The sequence below is a fragment of the Pleurodeles waltl genome, chromosome 4_1 (genome assembly GCF_031143425.1).
Source record: "Pleurodeles waltl isolate 20211129_DDA chromosome 4_1, aPleWal1.hap1.20221129, whole genome shotgun sequence".
NCBI classification, from domain to species: domain Eukaryota; kingdom Metazoa; phylum Chordata; class Amphibia; order Caudata; family Salamandridae; genus Pleurodeles; species Pleurodeles waltl.
Genome location: NC_090442.1, coordinates 1,003,598,531 through 1,003,619,703, shown reverse-complemented (window position 1 = coordinate 1,003,619,703; position 21,173 = coordinate 1,003,598,531). Strand labels below are relative to the sequence as shown.

Sequence of the window (21,173 nt, the reverse complement as noted above, 5' to 3'; positions counted from 1 at the left end):
CAACCTAATGGTTATGACCATTTAGGAGGGAGCTTGGATGCCTTGAAGTACATTCAACCAAATGATGGGGTTTGTATTGTAGTGTAGCCATTTTTAATGTAGCTTTCTGCGCGTTTGCTTAACGTATTAGGCTTCTGTGCACTTTGACCTAGATGCATTTTATTTAGCCTCGCACTGTTATTTTACAATAACCAGTTTCACAGTCTTGTTTTTATTTCCTTCTATCACACTGTTTAGCTTACATCAGCACTGTGTTCTCAAGCAATACATTCTTGCTCGCTCTGTGCTTCAGTCAAGGATACAGTCTGGTACATTGCTGATAGACGTGGTAGAAGTTTATTCTTTATGGTTTGTAGAAAGTACACATCCTTACGTAGGGAATTTTCTTAGAACACCGGCGTGTTAGTTATAAAAACACTTTCTAGCCGGGTACACATAAGAGGGAGATTCCGACCAGGAACCCACAACTAGATGCTGACTGCCCTGTTGCAGATGCTGATCCAGATCACAGGCTTTTGCTCAGGTATGAGGGTTGATGCCCTCCCGGGGGAACCTGAAAAGCAGGCTTAGAGCTTCACATGCTGTGCTCAAAATATAACTTAGAGAGAACATAATTTAGTTGCAATATGATAGCCTTATTCTTATGTTCCACTCTCCTCGTTACTATTTCAATCCTACTGTGTTGTATGGTTCTGGTTATTGCGGCTCACGCCTTGTTATCTAAAATGCAGCCATTTTATTAAACCAATCTTTAAAACTCAAACTGCCTTTGTCATTTATGTATGAGACCGCACTTTGTACGAGAGAACTGGCTGTGACCTGAGTGACCACGACTTCCCTGGGAAGCACTAAGATGTCATGCGCTTGACTGCCCAATTGTCTCTTCCCTTTGGGAGAGATGAGGCACTGCTAGTTAGCCCGAGCATAACCCGGATTTGGGGTGACAAGGGTCCTTCACTGTGGGTCATACTTAGTCCCCCACACTGCGAACAATCTTGCCACCCAAAAATCCAGTAGTCTCATTAGGATAATGAGAGCCTACGCGACATGGCGCTGCCAACGTTTAGTCTGGCTCTAATTTTCGAGTCCACCAGTTTATCTCTGTCTCATATAATATAATGATCCCTCAGTTCCTTTAGCGGAGACGTCCATGGCACTGAGAATGTCCACAACCGCGGTATAGGTAATCCTATTTACAGCGGATGGTTGTTCAAGCTTGAACCTTAAAAGGATAGACCCCGTCTTGGTGTGCCTTCTCTGAACTCTCGCTGTTTTTCTAATGGCGAATCCCCAAGTAATACAAATAGCTCTTAACATGAGAAAACTGCTCACAGCACACTTGCTAGCAAATGGCCTTACGATCCAGGATGGTCCAGTCACGTTTGTGGTGGCCGCACACGCAGCCTATAAAACAGAACTTTTTTACTCTTGGGTCACAATTCCAGCAGTTGATGGGAACACAAATACATTCCACACATATACAGTTGCGAACGCGCCTGGACAGTACAGGGCGTACGCATACCTAGAGATACCTTATCAAGAACATAATAATTGGCTTGCTGGTGCCCTACCCCATTCAATATTACCAGTAAGGTTAGGTCCACTAAGTAATGATGGTCCTACCTGGCCTTTTTTGGCCACATATACACCACATCCTGCGGTTGCAAATATGGCGGTGGCTGAAGTTCGACGTTTATATACAGACTTAACGGCTACATATAGATGCTTAGTACAATTTGTGATGCAGACATTAAATACAAACCCAGTGCGTGCTGCTCCAGCACAACCACATGCAGTAACACCAGGTATAAACCCGGTGACTGTACACTCTAATATGGGTAAAGTCCCAGCAAAACGGTAGGAGACTCCATTTTGGCTGGCACAGAAAATTAATACACTGGAGGCGGTATTTCCCCATACGGGACCTCAAGACAAACATAGAATACTAACTACGTGTTTACCCTTTGGGATGGTTCCCACAGTGGAACATTGTAATACATGGGGCACGGTGTTTGCTGCGCTCTATACAACGGCACACGGTACACCCACATTGCCCAACCTACCGGAAGTGCTTAAACAAATTCAGGGTGAATACGGGGCAGCCCCGGCCTTAGATTTTGGAATGCAACTGATGGGCAACTTTGCCACGGTTTCTTCAATAATCCTAAGCAATCTTAAAGGGGAAGCAGTTGCACTTGCAGTGCGCATGCGTCATTGTGACGTCCCGGAACAAGATCAGGAGCGGGAACTGCCTAAAATAATAGCGGAAACATATTCCAGTATCGGTCGAGATACCCTGGGGGCTAGACCACAAAAACCTCAATTTCAGGGAAATATTAATAAAGAAAATGCTAAACAGCAACCTGAGGGTAATAAGAAGCGCTGGGAGAAAAAACAACAAACACCTAAAAAACAAAAGGGGAGAATCTCCACGTACGGAGACCCCACGGAATAGGTATATTCTCAGAAATAGAGATAATATAAAAACGCCTGATAGATATCAATATACTTATACACGCCAATCTCGTTCCTTTCAGGACTCATCGGAAAAGAGAAATGAGAGAGGTGGGCGGTCAGAGCGTAGAACAGAGTACGTGAAACCGAAACAGGAATCACAACGCTCTTCAGAGGTTTCTGCCAAGAAGGAAGAGAAACCGATACAACAAAAACAACAGTTTAAAAAGAAAAAGGTGGCAGCAGTTTTAGTTAGACATGCCACTCAGGAAGAGAGTTCTCTTGAAGAACAAGACATGGGCACTAGCACTGCTAGACAGCGCAGCAGAGGTCACAATAGTTCGCCAGAATCTTCTAGAGCATCTGGAGGTGAAAGCAATTGATGACTTCATACAAGTTGAAACAGCAGATATGCGTGTCTCCGAACCCGATAGGGTGTATACAGTGACTTTACAATGGGAAGGAGACATTGAGCGTACTATACACGCAATCTTTTGGGATAGTGTAGTTAAGATATATGACATCTTGCTGGCTGAACAAGATTGGCTACCTGATTTTGTCTGCACCTGCCCAGTTGGGGAGGAGGTTATTAAACCTTCCTTCTCGCCCCTTGTTCCAGGGGAACTCGCAGAGTCCTATTGCATCAAATGGGCTCTAGCACAAGCACCTGCCTTATATAGAAATCACGTAGGGTGGGACAGGGATTCTCCATATCATGTAATTCCGATTAAAGGTGAACCTCAGCCACAACCGCAATATCCCATAAAACATGAAGCAAGGGCACCGGTGAGAGAAATACTTACACAATTAGAATACCAGGGAGTAATTGAACCCTGTGTCTCACCGATGAATAACCCCTTATTCCCTGTAGCTAAACCAGACCATTCATATAGAATAGTCTTAGACTACAGACATTTTAACGGACATACACGTACATATGCTATACAGAATTCTCATCTGATGAGCAACATAGTGCGGAAAAAATATAAAACGACTTTGGATATCTCTAATGGATTCTTCTGCCAGAATATCGCACTGGAAAGCAGAGATTTAACAAGCTTTAGCGCGCTAGGCTCCCAGAAAAAATTCTGTTGTTTGCCTCAAGGGTATAAGAACAGCCCAGGACTGTTTGTGGCTCGTGTGACTGCTATTTTACACGAGTTAGACCCTGAAGCATTGTCATATGTGGATGATATATATCTCATGGATGACGAGTTGCTACAACATTTAGGACGGGTAGCCCGCATTGTTGTAGGGTTTGCCAATATTGGCTACAAATTTAACTTCAAAAAATCGAAAATTGCCTTCCTCAGCGTCAAATTCCTGGGATATGAGCTGTCGAATGAGGGTAAGAGCCTAGCGCCACAATTTTTAGAAGTGTGCACAATTGCAACCGCCAAACACGATTAAGAAACTGCAATCACTGTTGGGCTTTCTAAATTTTGGCAGAACATGCATTCCTGAGTATGCTACACGCATAAAACCATTATATGAATTGATACGTCCTGATTTTTCAAGCAAGTTCTGGACAATTGAACATACACATACTCCTCGGGAGTTACAAGCAGATCCACTAGCCGCAAAACATTTAAACACACGGGACAATAAGACGCATTTGGTCATCAGGGTGATAGCTGGGGCCACTGGGTTTACCTATGTCACATTTAATGAAGGTGAGACAGTCCCGATTGGATACAAGTCACACTTGTATTCGGCTGCTGAACAACGATTTGCACCCACAGAGAAATTTCTTACTGCTGTACAGATGGCTGTTATTAAAGAAAGATCTCTTGCCCAGGGAAAACGCATTGTCGTTTCTCCTATTCGGGCCCTCAAGGCTGTTACAAAAGCTGGCGTTCCGAACGCGAAAGCACTTCACCCGCGATGGATACAATGGGCTACGTCTTTAACAGCCACTGATGTAGACTACATTTTTGACCCAAAGTTACAAACTCAGGAATTTCTGCAATATGAAGTTGAATATCCAGTTCCCACTGACACTTTGCCTATTGATCAATATCAAGTAGTCATGTACACCGATGGCTCTGCGCAACCGGCGATTGGGACAAAACACCAATATTCAGCTGCATGTGCGGTAGTGAGCAGCTATATGGAGGGGGAGAAGTTCTGCCCCCAACATACTGATACACAGACCTTAGGGGATTGTACAGCACAATTAGCTGAGCTAAAAGCTCTACTAATGGCACTAGAACATACAGATCCGACGCAGTTCACACTGATTGTTTGTAATTCGTATTATTGCGTCCAGTCTTTTAATGAATATCTACATTACTGGCGCTTGAATGGGTTCAGAGATTCGAAAGGCAACACCATAAAACACAGACTACTGTGGGGGAAGGTAGCAGACTTGAAAGAGACGCTACCCAAAGTACATGTTGTGCATACACTTGGACACCAGTGCGTTGGAATTCGCGTTGCTGGAAAAACCTTGGCTGATGAAGCCGCAAAGTCGGCAGTGGTAGTTGCCACTGTAGCTGCAGTGACTCGTTCGAGTTCTAAACCAGACACGGAGATAATGGCCGCCATAAAAAGCTACGGTTGATGGCACGCCATATCCAAAAGGATTTCCAAATAAATATCAATACTTCATGGGAAGTATGCTTAACGCTGAAGTTAAAATTCCTAGCGTAGGCGTACGCGACATCCCCAATAAAGTTGTAAGACCACAATTGATTAAAGCAGCGTATGAGGGAGTGGTATCTGCACATGCTGGCGTGGCAGCTACAATTTCGCTATTGCAGGCCCGTAACTGGTGGCCTGGTCCCTATAAAGAGACTAAGCAGTATGTCCTTTGTTGTGACATCTGTCAACAAATCAAAGTATCAACAGCTAAACGCCCGCCACAGACACCCCTCTTAATATCAAACAGACCATTACAATGTGTGTACTTGGATCATTGCGGTCCACTAACACCGGATAGTGTATACAAATATATACTAGTCGCTGTTGATTCTTGCTCCATATTTGTGTGGGTGTGGCCACAATGCTCGGCTGACGCTCGGACTGTTATTAAAGATTCGTGAGTCTTTGTCGGTACATATGCAGTTGCGCCATTCCATTCGGACCAGGGCCCTGATTTTGCCTCAAGGGCATTCAGGGACACCATGGCTTCGTTGGGGGTCCAGCTCCAGTACTCGTCTCCATTTCATCCCGAGGGAAATTCTGTCGCGGAGTGATTAAACCGCTATTTAAAGCAATCCTTAACAGCCAGGGTCTTAGGTACGGGTCGTAGTTGGCTAACCCACCTGTATGGAGTTCAGAGAGCACTCAATAACCTGCCTAGAAAGTCCCTGGGGGGTCGTACTTCATATGAGTGCCTGTTCGGAACATGAATGTTTGTTCCGGATCTTGATGGTCCTGGTGTGGAGGTGGCGGAAATGCCTTTTGACATAAATGATCGTGTCACTGTTTTACAGGAATTACAGCAGTTCCGTGAAGATAACTCTTCCAAAAGTGCCGCCTCCACAGGAATTAAGGATGTACCAGTAACACCTACCAGCTGGATTCCCAGGGTTGGGGAACTTGTGCGTGAAAAGGTTGCGGTGAAAAAAGAATTTGGCCCTTCTTATCGAGCACCAGTCCCTGTGTTGGGGATACACGGAACGAGAACTGTTACTTTACTACCGTTGCCAGGTGCCAAAAAAAAAAATCGCTTTGTTTCTATTGACAATGTCAAGTTACAACATGTGGCCGATTCTACACAGCAGACCAAGAGGAACGTCCAGTAGTTCCTGAATCCCTCTCACTACTGGGGAAGATGTTCCGCTTCAAGTTATCTATACCAACACTGTTGCCTCTCCAAACTTGGGGAGTGTGGATGATGATCTCGCATTAGTTCCACTAACAACAAATAACTTAGAAACATTTGATCAAGTCACCATGACTACTGACGTGACGGGTGGTGCTATCTACAGTGTACCACCACGAGAAACACCAACTCCTCCATTGAATGTGGCAACGCCTTTTGCACGAACTGCCTCTGGTTACTTTGCCGACAACAACGATGGTCTATCGGACTCGTTTGCCTCTTCGACTACTGACCTGTCAGGTCCACGTGAGCTGATGCGTTGGCTTAAAGAAACGTATTTTGTATTTCCATGGAACTATCTGTTGCTTTTATTGACTATGCTAGCATTTTTTCTTTGGATTGGGTTTGTCATTACCTTTTTTGTGTTGATACATGGTAATTTTCTTCCTGAGAGATCAGAGTTGAACAGGTGGAGGAGGTGTTGAAACCACATTTTTCATCACATAAGGTCCGAAGAGACTTGTCCTTTGTGAACATTTCTGCAGTACCAATTCCGGATGGGATTGTGTGGGATAAAGTAATGTTTGATTTATACGGTCCCACTGAGATAATTCAAATACCGTATGTCCTAAACTTATCTATGAATGATATAGTAATACCAGGCATTGTATCTGATGATTCGGATGTGAAGACAGTTGATTCAATGATGACAGAATTACAATATTATACTGTCTATGAAAATGAAGATGTTTACCAGTTTAAAGACAATTATGGTGACATGTTTTGACATACTTATTATGGGCACCACTTCATACACAAAGCAAGTAGTCCAAAAACAATATTTGACTATACGCAATGGGAACATTGCCCAACTCCCCCGCAAGGGAGTTCCAAAACTTACTTTGATAAATTTACGTATTTTTCTGGGCATCATCAAACGAATGCTAAGTCATATTATTTTAGGTTAACTCCATCTAAGGATAAAAAAATGTTGTTGACTAACACGAAATTCATATATTCAGATTCCTTTGTTTCCTGACTGTCAACTGAAGGTTATGAATATTGGTAAAAAAATATTGATTTGAAAAGTGTTTGGGGACCAAAGCATTGGCAAACAAATGGTAGAGAAACATTGTTTAGAGCATGTCTCATTCCCGTCCAAATGATTTTTTAAAATGAAACAGTACAACAGACTAGCTGTTTAGGCTTAGCAACAATCAGAGAACTGAACATGCCTAGTATACCTGTCCCTGCAAAAATTAATAACTGGTAGAAATACATAAATGCCACTTTTAGTGAACTTACAGAATGGGTCCAGAATGGTACATTTAACACTTCATTGACACGTCCAGGCGGGTGGTTATTGTGGCCCATAGACACCAACGGGTGTCATCAACGTTTTGTCACCTCCTCTGGGGGTTTCCGGATGAGTAGGCCAGACCCTCGCTATATAGCACCAGAACATGCTGAAATAATTACTACATAGTGTGGGAAAATTGTGCCAGCAATGGTTAAAATCATCCTCACTAGATGCAGTTAAGACACATCGCACTCTCCTGTCTAATAATACCGACTTACAAGATTTTTTGTCAGGCCCGAAGACACCACGTAGGAAGCGTTTCTTGTATGAAGTATACAATGAAATATGGAAACTTTCCCAGCAGGGGGCTGCAGCCCGGTTAAGGCAGATAGATCAGGAAAATTTGAAAAAGGCATTAGCTGTTGGATAATGGAATTCACACCTTGTCCGACCAGATATATACAATTAACAACATTGTTTCTTCTGCTATAGACATTATACGATCTGATATGTCTTCTTTATATCATGGACAGAGTCAGACCAGGTCCATTATGCAGTTGGGTTGGACACTTCAGACATTGAAGGCGGGTCGCGTTCCGTGGCAGCACATCAGTGCCAGGGAAATATTTATTTCCTTTAATTTAACGTGACAACAACAACTAATGGCTAAGAACGAGGCGACTTATGTCATGCTTAATATTGAAAAGTTAGAAAGATTGCCTTTTACCGTGGCCGAGATTCCCTCTGCAGAGTGGTTAATACACGGGGTTATTAATCTGCCTATTTCTACATTACAATTCACTTCTTGTCTGAAACATGTTCCGGTCGGCAGATATGAAATGTTGGGAGATAGTTACATCTATGTGGTGTGGGAGCTTCCCTTCTTATACAGATGTATCAATGGTATGAAATAAGTTTTTCTTAGCAGTAGTGAATGCGAGACTTCGGTCAGCAAGTCGATGATTTGTAAGCAGCTGTCCTTGCCTGGGGCTTGTAATGCCTCGGTGGGGAACTTGGCTTGCTATCTGAAGGGAGTTCCGGTCCCCCTGATTAAATGCACATTCCAGGTGCTTTCAAACGGCAGCTATGTCCTCCTCAATAGTGAAGACTGTTGTGCCATGCGGGCCGGAATAGTTTACATTGTTTCAGTCACTAAGGTCGTTACTTGCTGCGGGAATGTGTTGTTTTCCCCCACTAAAATTAGGGAGGTAGTGGATATTTGGCCTCACATTGCTACTTCCAAGGTGAATTTCGACAAGTTAAGTAGACTGAAGGCTTTATTGTTTCAGAAGCATGTGGCCCTTACATCTGCACGCAAGACCTATGCAATTCAGGTGGCAAGGTCATCAGCGGAAATACAGACCCTGTTAAAATAAATACCAACTTTCCGAGCCACTTTGGTGAACTCGTGGGACTTATATTTAATGCGTCCAGAACGGCTGGATTAGCAAATTTTTTCAAAGCCGATTGGTGTTGGTTTCGTTCACACCTTCTCTTCCATATTCTGTTTAATACCTTCGGCTATTCATTCAATTTTCGGAAGCACTTTTGGGGGATTTCCGATTACTTTGGCTTTATTAGCCGGCATTTTGCTGTTGCTGTTGTTTTTCCGCAATGGCTGTCCCGCCGCAACAAGGGCGAATGTGGGCACTCCCATCAGCGCAGCTGTGTCGTGAACGCATGATGCAGCACTTTGGAGCAGCACTCCTGGAACATTTGGAGTGTGACTGGTCTTTGTCATTCAGACCAGTTTTGGATTGTGTGCAGCCCGTGTTCGGTGCCATTGGTGCTCTTTCGCATGCACTTGCCGTCTGTCTCTCACAGCAGCGCCTCCGAGTGGTTGATGCTGATCTGTTGATGTTCCCGATGAGGGCTCATTACCAGACATGCGCAATGCGGCTGTGTTTGCTTCGAGAGGCTGATTACGAGATACCCTTCCTGCAGGAAGTTGATATTAACTCATTTACAGGCTCTACACGGGATGCCACCTTGGTTGACACTGGGGCTTTGGAACACACCTGCTCCCTAAAAGTCTTTGGCGTGGATCTTCCGGTTTTGTCATCTGCCGAAGTGGAGAATCTCCTGCTTTCCATGACCACTGTTTGAATCGAATTTGTTCTAAGTTGACATTGTCATATGGATTCGGCATTTTGCCGCATGCGCATTTTTTAAAATTGAGTATTAATATGCTTTAGTGTCCTCTTAACTTGTTGAAATTTGGTAGGGTTTTAATCATCTTTTAGCCTAGGGCATTTTTAGCTTCGGCTTAAACCACTTTCTACCGACAAGGGGAGGGTGTAGTGTAGCCATTTTTAATGTAGCTTTCTGCACGTTTGCTTAACGTATTAGGCCTCTGTGCACTTTGCCCTAGATGCATTTTATTTAGCCTCGCACTGTTATTTTACAATAACCAGTTTCATGGTCTTGTTTTTATTTCCTTCTATTACACTGTTTAGCTTACTTCAGCACTGTGTTCTCAAACAATACACTCTTGCTCGCTCTGTGCTTCAGTCAAGGATACAGTCTGGTACATTGCCGATAGACGTGGTAGAAGTTTAGTCTTTATGGTTCGTAGAAAGTACACATCCTTACGTAGGGACGTTTCTTAGAACACCGGTGTGTTAGTTATAAAAACACTTTCTAGTCCGGGTACACGTAAGAGGGAGATTCCGACCAGGAACCCACAACTAGATGCTGACTGCCTGTTGCAGATGCTGATTCAGATCACAGGCTTTTGCTCTGATATGAGGGTTGATGTCCTCCCGGGGGAACCTGAAAGGCAGGCTTAGAGCTTCACATGCTGTGCTCAAAACATAACTTAGAGAGAACATAATTTAGTTGCAATATGATAGCCTTATTCTTATGTTTTACTCTCCTCGTTACTATTTCAATCCTACTGTGTTGTAGGGTTCTGGTTATTGCGGCTCACGCCTTGTTATCTAAAATGCAGTTGTTTTATTAAACCAATCCTTAAAACTCAAACTGCCTTTGTCATTTATGTATGAGACCGCACTTTGTATGAGAGAACTGGTTGTGACCTGAGTGACCACGACTTCCCTGGGAAGCACTAAGATGTCATGCGCTCGGCTGCCCAATTGTCTCTTCCCTTTGGGAGAGATGAGGCACTGCTAGTTAGCCGGAGCATTACCCGGATTTGGGGTGACAAGGGTCCTTCACCATGGGTCAGACTTAGGGGGTCATTATGACCCTGGCGGAAGGTGGAGAACCGGCGGTAAGACCGCCAACAGGCTGGCGGTCTTACTTTGTGGAATTATGACCATGGCGGTTACCGCCATAGTCATCCGCTGGTTCTCCGTTCCGCCCGCCGGGCTGGAGACCTGGGTCTCCAGCCCGGCGGCCGTCACTATACCGCCGGCAGTATTTGGACCCGGCTTACCGCCGTGGATTTCCAGCGGTTTGAACCGCCATGAAATCCATGGCAGTAAGCACTATCAGTGCCAGGGAATTCCTTCCCTGGCACTGATAGGGGTCTGCCCCACCCCCCACCCCAACTCCCTCCCCTTCCCCCCACCACCCCTGCCACCTCCCAAAGGTGGCAGGGCCCCCCTCCCCACCCCAACCCCCAACATCACTTCACCCATACCCACACGACACGCACGCAGGCACCACCTACATACTTACACGCACACACGCGACATACATGCCTACATCCACACACACAGTCATACACACACACCCACATTCAAACATACACGCACACATCCATACAGACATACCCACAGACATACACGCACTCATTCCCATACACACAACAACACCCCCGCAGGCATACACGCACTCACACACCCCCTCTACATACACACATGCACACCCCCATGCACCCACACAACACCCAATACCCCCCCACCCCCCTCCCCTCACGGACGATCGACTTACCTGGTCTGACGATCCTCCGGGAGGGGAGGGGAGCCATGGGGGCAGCTCCGCCGACACCACACCGCCAACAGAACACCGCCACGGCGAATCACAGGACGTGATTCACTGGGCGGTGTTCTGTTGGCGTGGCGGTGGAGGTGGAGCAACCTCCACTTCCCCGCCTCCCGCCAGTATGGCTGTTGGCGGCTCTCTGTCCGTAAAAGGATGGAGAGCTGCCAACAGTCATAATAGGCAGAGCGGCAAACCGCCACCACTGGCGGTCTTCCACACGACGGTCCCTCGGCGGTCTTTAAAAAAGACCGCCGAGGTCAAAATGATCCCCTTAGTCCCCCACACTGCGAACGATCCTGCCGCCCAAAAATCCAGTAGTCTCATTAGGATAATGAGTGCCTACGCGACAGTATTAGAAGCTACTTTCAATGAGAAGAAGATTCCTGCCCTGAGAGGCAGAGGGGCTTAAAGTACTATGGTTAAGAGGAAGTATCTCCAACCTGAGGAGATTCTCCCTGGGGTCAATGACCCATGTTTGGTAGCCAGTGGTGAGGACATGTAGTATCCTACTGCCTGAGCTGAGGCGGAAATGAAAATCAAGTCAAGGCGGACATCGGGATGAGAAACAAGCAAGGTACTGGATGTCTCTTAGGCACTGATTTGATTGTCCCTGTTTTAGTGCCAGGATAAGAAGTATACAATGCTTGGGCCACCCAAGCTGTGTGACTAGAGCACAGGCTGTCTAGTGATCTTAAGAAGATATTGTTTGAGGACCAGCAGCCCTTGTTGTCCTGATAACACATTATTGATTATAATTTTGCTTTTTTACTATGTGCCTGTGAACATGCTTCTACATTTTCTAACTGCCAATGCCACTATGGACCAGTGGATTGTTAATTGAAAACTTAAATAAACTTTTAAAAAAGAACCTCAACGTAGCCTTGGCCAAAGATTTTACAAAACTGTTTATTTGGCCACACAAATTTTAGTGCAAATTGCCCACTAGGAATCAAAACTCTAAGGGCCAGATGTAGCAAGCAGTTTTGCCCTTTCTGTGTCTATGGGAAAATGTGTTCGTACATATTGCCCTTAAACTCTTAAAAAACCCTTCTATGGAAGCAGCACCTCAATCTTAACTATTGAGTTGTGAATAGTGAGAAAGTATGGCAATTTTTAAATGCAATGCAGTAGACAAAATAAAATAGATAGGTTCATACCTTTTATCACCAAAATATAGTTAACTTAAATCAGCTGCTGTAAGAGAAGCATAAAAGAGCCAAAAGGGTCTGTGACTGGACACATGTGGAATGTGGGGAGGTAGGGAACATTTGGGTGCCTCATTTGGTTTCTAGTATTCTCCTGTCTCCACCACACCCTGCTGACTTCCTTACCTCCACTTTCTGTCCTTTATGGAAAGGGAAGCGATGCTGGCGGAACTCTTCACCCCAAATGCCCCTGTAACGGGAGTTGCAGACGATGGTATTGACGTCGGGGCCATGGTTGAGGCGAGGGTTGAAGTGCAAAGCTAAGTTGTTAAAGTCCATGCCAATATTGAAGGAAAAGCTAAAAGGACAAAAAAGATTTTAATTTTTTTCTCAAGTATCAAAGCATCCTTTAACCACAGTTCAGGCCTTCTGCTGCTAACTACAACTGCCTTTTCCCACTGCCCCGTCCCCTGCGCTCGCATGCCTATCCCCTACATGTCCAAACCTTATCTTAATCCCAGACACAGATACATAACCTCTATCTCCAGATGTCCTTTCAGCTCACTGCTCCAACCTCTCTCCCACCAACAGACTCATGGCTTCTACCTTCACTGCCTGGCCTGTGCATCTTGCCCACTACACACACCTTCCACCTGGGATACCCCACTTCCTACTTTTTGGTGAAAGGCGGTACAATGCCTTTAATGGTTAGAGTTGTGCCAGGCTTGAGACCAAGTGAGTAGGTCGTCGGGGTCTGTAAGAGAAGAGAAAACAACATGAGACATCATAAGGAAGGAGTAGGGCTTGCTATATGATTCTGTACCTCCTCTTTTTTACTGTGCTCAGTAACAGTCACAACGTGCATACTCAGAAATCGAGCTACATTAACCAATGTCATGCTGTTAAATACCACTGAAACTGCTGAAGTTTGTCGCGCACATGGTTTTGTCATCAAGCTGCTTCTGGAAACAATTTTAAAAGACAATTCACCCATATATCTATCCTCGCAAACTATCCCGCCCACACTCAAACTATCCCTTTAACTTACCATTACTACCTGCATATAACCCCCAGCCTCAACTCCTCAATACTATTATCATTACATGTTTAATTCACATATTCATCGTAAGTTCTTAAATTGTACATCACACTAATGCACCGGATGCAGTTGCTCTATATAACAAGCTCATATAAATAAGTAATCATTTTACCAGCAAATACCATTGTTTTTCATTGTGCAATAAACAAGCATTGGCAAAGTCAATAGGTCTGGTGTTGGCCACCAGATTTCTGGCAATTCTTGTTTTGTTTGATCATGGTTTTTGCAAAACGTGATTGTATGGGAGTATGCCAGGCTCTCATTAACCTAAACGGAAATATTTGCTACAGGCAAAACAAGTTTTTGGGTCTAAAAAACACAAATTACCATAGTACTCCCTGGCACTGAATGGAACTACGTTGTGTGTGGATGTGTCCCTTGTGAAAGGGTAGAATGTTGTAACTCACATTGAAGTCAGCCAGTGGCTGAAGTGGGCTGATGCATGGTGCCTTAATGCATGCTGGAGTGGGTGGAAGAAAATGTGAATGACATCAACCATAGACAAATGGATGAAATCTGGCTTAAACCCCTGGACACCTTTGTGTACACATACTTTAGTAAAATCAAAAGGAATTGACTACCACACACCTAAAAATGTCAATCAGTCTGACATTGGCTGCGAGCCTCTTGCCTTAAAGAAAGAAAGAAAGAAAGAAAGAAAGAAAGAAAGAAAGAAAGAAAGAAAGAAAGAAAGAAAGAAAGAAAGAAAGAAAGAAAGAAAGAAAGATAGAAAGAAGGAATAACTCATTACAGAAGACAGTAGACAAGAAAGGAGAGGGAAAGAAAGAAATAATGACTCATTACAGAGCTGTTTCAAATGGACACAGTCTGATTTGCTGTGAAATAGCAGCAGACAGAGACAGGCAGGACATAGGATCTGACAAAGATTGAATGTGCTCTGTGTTTACATTAGGACAATCCTACTATCACATCAGGGTCTTAACACCAAGGCAAGACTAAAGTAATCCTAGACTAAGGATAAAAACACTAGCACTGAAGGGAACTACCTTGTGTGTGGATGTGCTGGTTGTGAAAGAGCAAAATGCTATTGCTCAAAGTGAAGTTAACTAGGGGCTTAAGTTGGCTGCTCCAGTGTCCCGTGCTGTTTGATGTAGCGGGCGGAAGCAAAATGTGAATGACACAATAAAAGGTCAATGGAGGAAGAGAGGTGGATTAAAGCCCCTATTAGTAAGTACACTACACATTTGCTAGTAAAATCGAAAGGTCTCAGCTAACATCAGACCTACTAAACAGGTGTATGATGATCATGAGTAGATTGTAAGCAATAGTATATCGACCACAGTGAGAGAAGAAACAAAGGTAAGTGTTATTTTGGGGAAACACCTGGAACAACGATTCCAAAACCACGAAGTCGTGAAAAACAAAAGCGAAACAACGCTGGGGGGCTGGGGTGATTAGGGTTTAGGGGGGAGGGGGGTCGGGGTTTAGGTTTAAGGGGTGGGTTAGGTTTTAGGGGAGGGGGTTGGGGTTGTGGTAATTTTGGGTGTGGGGGTAGTTGTGGGGATGGGGGGGTCGTGGTAATTTTTTGTGGATGGGGGTTTGGGGGGAAGCATGCTGGAACCGTGCATGCTGATCACTAATGCCCTTACCAGGAATGTGTTTACAACAAAAAAATCGTTGTAAACACATTTGTGGTAAAGGCATTAGTGTTAAGAAGGAGGTCGTTGTTCCTACCTCGTTGTTGAGCCATGGGTGCTTGAAGCACTCGTGGTTCCAACATATAACCGTTATTTTGGCCACAATCTTGAATATAATAGCAACAAACACCCTGTCATTGGGGCGACACATTCTCTGATCCCCTAAGTGGGGACTCAAGAGACCTTCCCTAGAGCAAAATGATGTGCACAACTGAGGTCCCCACTACAAACGGATAACTGAAGAGAACCCTCCCTAGAGCATACTGGTGCAGCACTTTCCCTGCATCCCTTTCACACACTGATGACTGAAGAGATCGCACACTAGTGCAGCACTTTCTCTATAACCTTGAACCCTCCCAGCACATTCTAAAACTCACTAAATCAGCATATTAGATTCACCCCTCTGCACCACTGTCACAATCAGTAGGGGAGGACATTCTGCATCTTGGGGAGCTCTGGTACCCACTAGGAATTGAAGAGCACTCTTACTAGAGCAGCAGAGTGCGTACACACGTGTGGACTCCCTTGCACACACTGATGGTTGAATCACATGTTCACTAGTGATTCACATTATTTGCATCACTCGGCACACTGCCACACACAGAGGGTTGATGGTCCCACTCATGTGTACATCAGATTCTCAGCTCTTGCTACAATGTACTAGTGAATGAAGAGCATTGCAAGTGCTCGCCTCCCCTGTGCACCCCCAGGCACAGGCTGAAGGGGGATCAGCACCTCCACTAGTGCAGCCATTATTTACATTGCCCAGATTGACTGTTCTGTACTGAGGTTTGGAGAGCACCCTCGCTGGCGCAATATATACTTTGTCCCCTTAGCTATGTGTCAAACTGAGGACTGAAAAGCACTTTTATTTGTGCAGCCACTATTACCACTGCCTCGACTGACTGCCATACACTGAGGTTTGGACAGCACCCCCAGTAGTGCACAGTATACTTGTTCCCATGACCACGTGGCACACACTGAGGATTGAATACCACTTTCACTAGTGCAGCCAATATTTGAAACTGCCTAGATCGGCGGTCATGCACTGAGGTTTGATGAGCACCTTCACTTGTGCAAAATATTGTTTGTACCCCTGACTATTACCCCTGAGCATGTGTCATCCAGTGAGTACTGAGGAATAATCGCTGATAGAGCATAGTCCATGCGCCTTCAACACCTTCTGATGACCCCTAAATACTATAGACTAGTGCAGTGCTTCCTCTTCACCCCTGTGCACTCTCCATCCTACACTGCGGTATGAAGACCACCCTACCTATAATCTGTATCCCTGAACACCTGTGCCACCAACTAAGGTTTACGCTCACTAGCGCTGTACTTTGTTTGAACCACTAAGTTCTACCGGGCCCATACTGTAGAACACAAAGGGGCTTATTTACAAGCTCTGTGGTGCAGGGCAGCGCAGCAAGAGACCATGCCGCGCTGCCCTGTGCCACAGGGAAAGGGCAGAAATGTGTTGTATCTACAGGATTTGGCTCATTTCTGTCCTCTCCCCCTGCGCTGGCGCACAATGGGCTGCCTAGTGCTAACGCAGGCAACCTTGCCTCATGATGCAAGGGTGCCTGCGTCATAGACAAGATTGTTTCTGTTTCGAAAAGGACACCTTTCTGCACAAAAAGAATCCATGGAAGCTTTTTCCTCTATGTGTGCCACAGAATGCAGCACACATAGAAAGAGGAAACAACGAGGAGAAATAAAGATATTTACCCTTATTGTGCCTCCCTCGGAGATGCGTAGGATGTTGACTCATTCCCAGGTTTACAATGTCCTGTAAATGTAGGAATGCACCAAAACCCATTGGTGTTGTATGGGAAATCCCCCTGCAACGCCTCCCTGATGCAGTGCAAGGCAACGCAGTGACTTGTGCTGCGTTGCCTTACGCCATATCAACAAGGTCATAAAAAGCCACGCAAAGTGGCTTTGGGTGGCTTTGTAGGTATGAGCCTGCACTATGCGCCGCCGTAGCATCATAAAAAGTAATGCCCCTGTAGCGCACAGAGCTTGTAAATAAGCCCCTAAACTTTTGCAGAGAACCATCAAAAGTGTAGCATAATCTGTGCACTCCTCTGGATGTCTGTACTGCCAATGGAAAAGCACTCTCCTTAAGGCACCCCTAGAATTCCCTAGCACACCCTCTTCTTAGGGCACCCCTAGAACTCCCTGGTACACCCTCTCTTTAGTGCACCCTTAGAGCTCCTTGGTGCACCCTCAGAACTCCGTGGCACACCCTCTCCCGTAATGGAGGCCCCTGAGCTGCCCATGTCTCATTTATATTTATTGGCCTTGTGCTCAGTGGGGCTCCTCGGAAGGGTTGGAGCTCACCCTAAAGGGTTGGGCCCCCGCGGCTCTGCAGGAGCCTGCTTTACGCCCCTGCCTAGATCGACCAATCATTCACTGGGAATCGATAAACAGCCTCACTAGAGCAGGAAGTACTCTGCAGCACTGAACACCACATGACACGAAGTCCTCTCACCAATGCTGCACATTACCTGCACTCCCGGGACCCCGGGGACCCAGAGATGACCGAAGAACACCGTCCAGGTGTGGCACATGTGCTGTACCCAGTAATCCCGCCATTTACTCTGATAACTGAAGAGCATCCGCTGCACATCCTTTGCAACCCCGAGCACCACTATGCACATGCTGAGGATAGTGAAACACCCTCACTAATGCAGGGCATATCTGAGTGTCGCTGTCACACAATGAGAGCTGAGATGGTCCCCTGCAGTGCCTCACACGTGACAATCTGAGAAGGGCATGCTGCTCTCGAGCAGGACAAAACCTGCACTCCCACCGCTGAAGAACCCCTCTGTAGATAACTAGTCACACAGGCAGAGACCCCCTGGCACACTCCTAGTACTGAAGAAGTACTTACTGGTGCACAGGCACTGCAACCTCGAGCAGCACCTGTCACACACCGAGGACAGGGTCACACGATGTGACCCGCACCTCTGGGGAATGCCTCGACACACAGAACATTGAAGAGTCCCTCACTGGTGCCCCTCTAGCTCCACACCCCTTCACACACGCAGGTGATGGATACCTCTGCCCTGAAGGAAGCCACGCTCTCCACACCACCATGCAAGTCACCAATCACACACTCAGGGCTTTAAGTGGGCCAGGTCCTGCCGGTGCTCAGCACCAGCAGTTCTAAAAAGCAGCTGCTGAGAAGGATCCCTATCGGGCTCTCCATTATTTTCCTCACCCTCGGGATGAACAGAAATCTTAACTAGGCAGCAGTACCACCCTTAACTGTCTGTGATGTATCTTCACAGAGACTCCTTACAGCTGTTTCACAGTGCCATCACTTCAGAACTGAAGCATCTTCAATATTATATACAACAAAGCCATTGTTGTACTTGTTTACCTTATGCAACAAACAGCCAAAGCCAATAGGTCTGGCTTATTTTAGGTGTAATGTCAGTTTTTGTACTATATATATGGATGCAATGTCAGAAAGACGTAGCAAACTACCAGTTGGGCGGCACAAAATGTTAAGCACTGATTATTAGATTTTGTTTACATAGTTTTAAGCCACTGCCTTAATTATATAGGACGCACACCTTTGAGAGCCCCCGTGTTTCGTCCCACTTAAAGCTCTGCACGCACTGAAGATTAAAGAGCGCCTCACTAGTGCAACACACGATCTACACCCGCAATGAGGACTGAAAGTCCTGGTCACTACTGACACGCATGTAGCCCCGACACACCCAGGGGCAAGGCGCCCTCACTAGTGCAGCACATGATCTACACCCTGAGCAGTGAGCCTCATCATTTCTGTCACGCGTGCTCCACACCCTGACACACGCAGATGTGCAGCGCACCCTCCTTAGTGGAAATCACGAGCTGCAGCGGGATGATCAACACATAAGAGCATAACTAGTCTCACAGTCTGGGTTTATGGGTATCCTTAGTGATGCACCATTGCTGTGCACCTATGAGCACCAGGGCGTCGAGGAGGACTGCGGAGCACTCTCACTAGTGATGGCATACTCTGCAGAACACCACCTGTTACTCGTCGAGGATTTAAAACCCCCCTCATTAGTGCACGCATGCTGCGTGCACGCTCAGGTAAAGCTCATTCTCCCTGGTGCAGCACGTGCTCTAGAGGGAAGAAGGACGAGTGTTGTTATTAACAGCGAATTACCCTCTAATGCACTTCACGTATGTACACATTTTTCTCAGTCATCTAACCTCCACCCTGGTTTGCCCCCTCTGCGTCACACCGATACAGTCTTTATGAAAGATGTCCCTTCTGCATACCCTCAGAGTCCACCCCTCAATTGCCCGTCCTCTCTCCTTCACACTTATTTTTCCAAGTATCACTCATTTGTCTCCACCTCCCTCTTTGCTCTCTCTTCTATCTATTCTCCTCCTTTCCACTATATTCACTTCAGCCCTTCTCATTCCCTCTAACTCTTGGGTTTCCCCTTATCCCATTGTTCTTTAACAATTCATCTTCCATTGTCTCCACGTTCTTTCATTGTCCCATTCCTCAGCCACCTCTTCCACTGTCCCTCACACCCCTTTAAATTCAGCCTCTCCACTTCCCTCTTATCACTTCTCTTGCACTCCCTTCTTCCATTCTCCCTGTGCAAACTTCTTTCAGTCATTTCACCAGAGTCCTACCACGGTCCATAACACTCACCTCTCGAATTGTTCCTCCTTTTGCCCCTAACACCCATCTTATCCTTTCCAGAACCACCCCCATTAAGCTACCCGCCCTGAAAGCTGTGGAAATTGTAAAACAATAGTGTCAAATGGTGCCTTTTACACCTAAAATTAATTTTGGTCAATTATCCTTTTAAACCCATCTCAGTCTCATCCATCCTTCTTTCACTACACTCACCTAGTATATCCATTCTTCTCTCAATCCATTCATGTATCAATCCATCATCCTTCTCTCCATCCACCAATCCATACATTCTCTCCATCATCTATCCACCCATCTCGCCTTTGGCAACAATGGCTCAGTCTGGCCAGTCTTACCATGTCCTGCCTTCAGGGGTCTCCTCCATCTCTGGCGGAACAAGCCCAAAAATAGGTGTCATATTTGCTCAAATTTTCTTTAATTCTCAAAGTGCCAGGATGACGTCTACCTGCTTCTGGAACTTCAACAACTCTGAGAAAAACGTACTCTTATTATGCTGCTCCCCTCTTCTACTGTCCTGATTCAACACTTTTATTTTATTGACCTATTTCTTCTCACCACTTCCTCTGTCCCACTCACACTCCCCTCTTCCATTGTCCCACTCACACTCACCTCTTGCATTGTCCCACCCACACTCACCGGATCCATTGCTATTCCTTGCTCTGCTGCTCAGACTGAATCTTTTGCCTCTGCTGCTCAGGATGCTTTTGCTCTGGTGAGTTCGCCTTATATAGCTGCTCAGTGACTCGTGTAGGTCACGTGACCCCGGCTCCGGAAGACAATTGTCAGCGAGGGATTGGTCGACAGCCTAGTTTGTAGGCGGCAGGGAGGAGCAGAACTGAAGGGTGGGCGGCTTCTCATTTCCCCACCTCAACCTTAGTGAACGGCACAGATAAGGGAAGATTATGAAACTATGAAGATAGTGTAGACAGAGGAACAATTGGAGGGGGCAATGTGCACTGGAAGGAGAGACTAGCAAAGTCAGGTAGAGATGAACAATAGAAGCTTTTCAATGTATAAAACACCAATAGTTATGCTCTGTATGAATAGAATGGGGTCTGATTCACAAAGATACACTTACAAGTTTGTGTAAGTTAACAACTGTTTGCTAGTCACAAAGGAATTTTA

General features: G+C 45.7%; 1 protein-coding gene across 1 annotated transcript in view; it reads right to left on the bottom strand.

The window, feature by feature from the left end:
• LOC138288611 (galectin-1-like) overlaps positions 1-20,771 on the bottom strand; it is a 28,556-nt gene extending 7,785 nt beyond the window's left edge. The window contains exons 1-3 of the mRNA XM_069230105.1: positions 20,685-20,771; positions 13,291-13,370; positions 12,803-12,974 (exon numbers count right to left, since the gene is read on the bottom strand). Coding sequence (XP_069086206.1) covers positions 12,803-12,974; positions 13,291-13,370; positions 20,685-20,693 — 261 coding nt within the window. The 5' untranslated portion in view covers positions 20,694-20,771. The remainder of the gene's footprint in view (positions 1-12,802; positions 12,975-13,290; positions 13,371-20,684) is intronic.
• Positions 20,772-21,173: the final 402 nt, after the last annotated feature.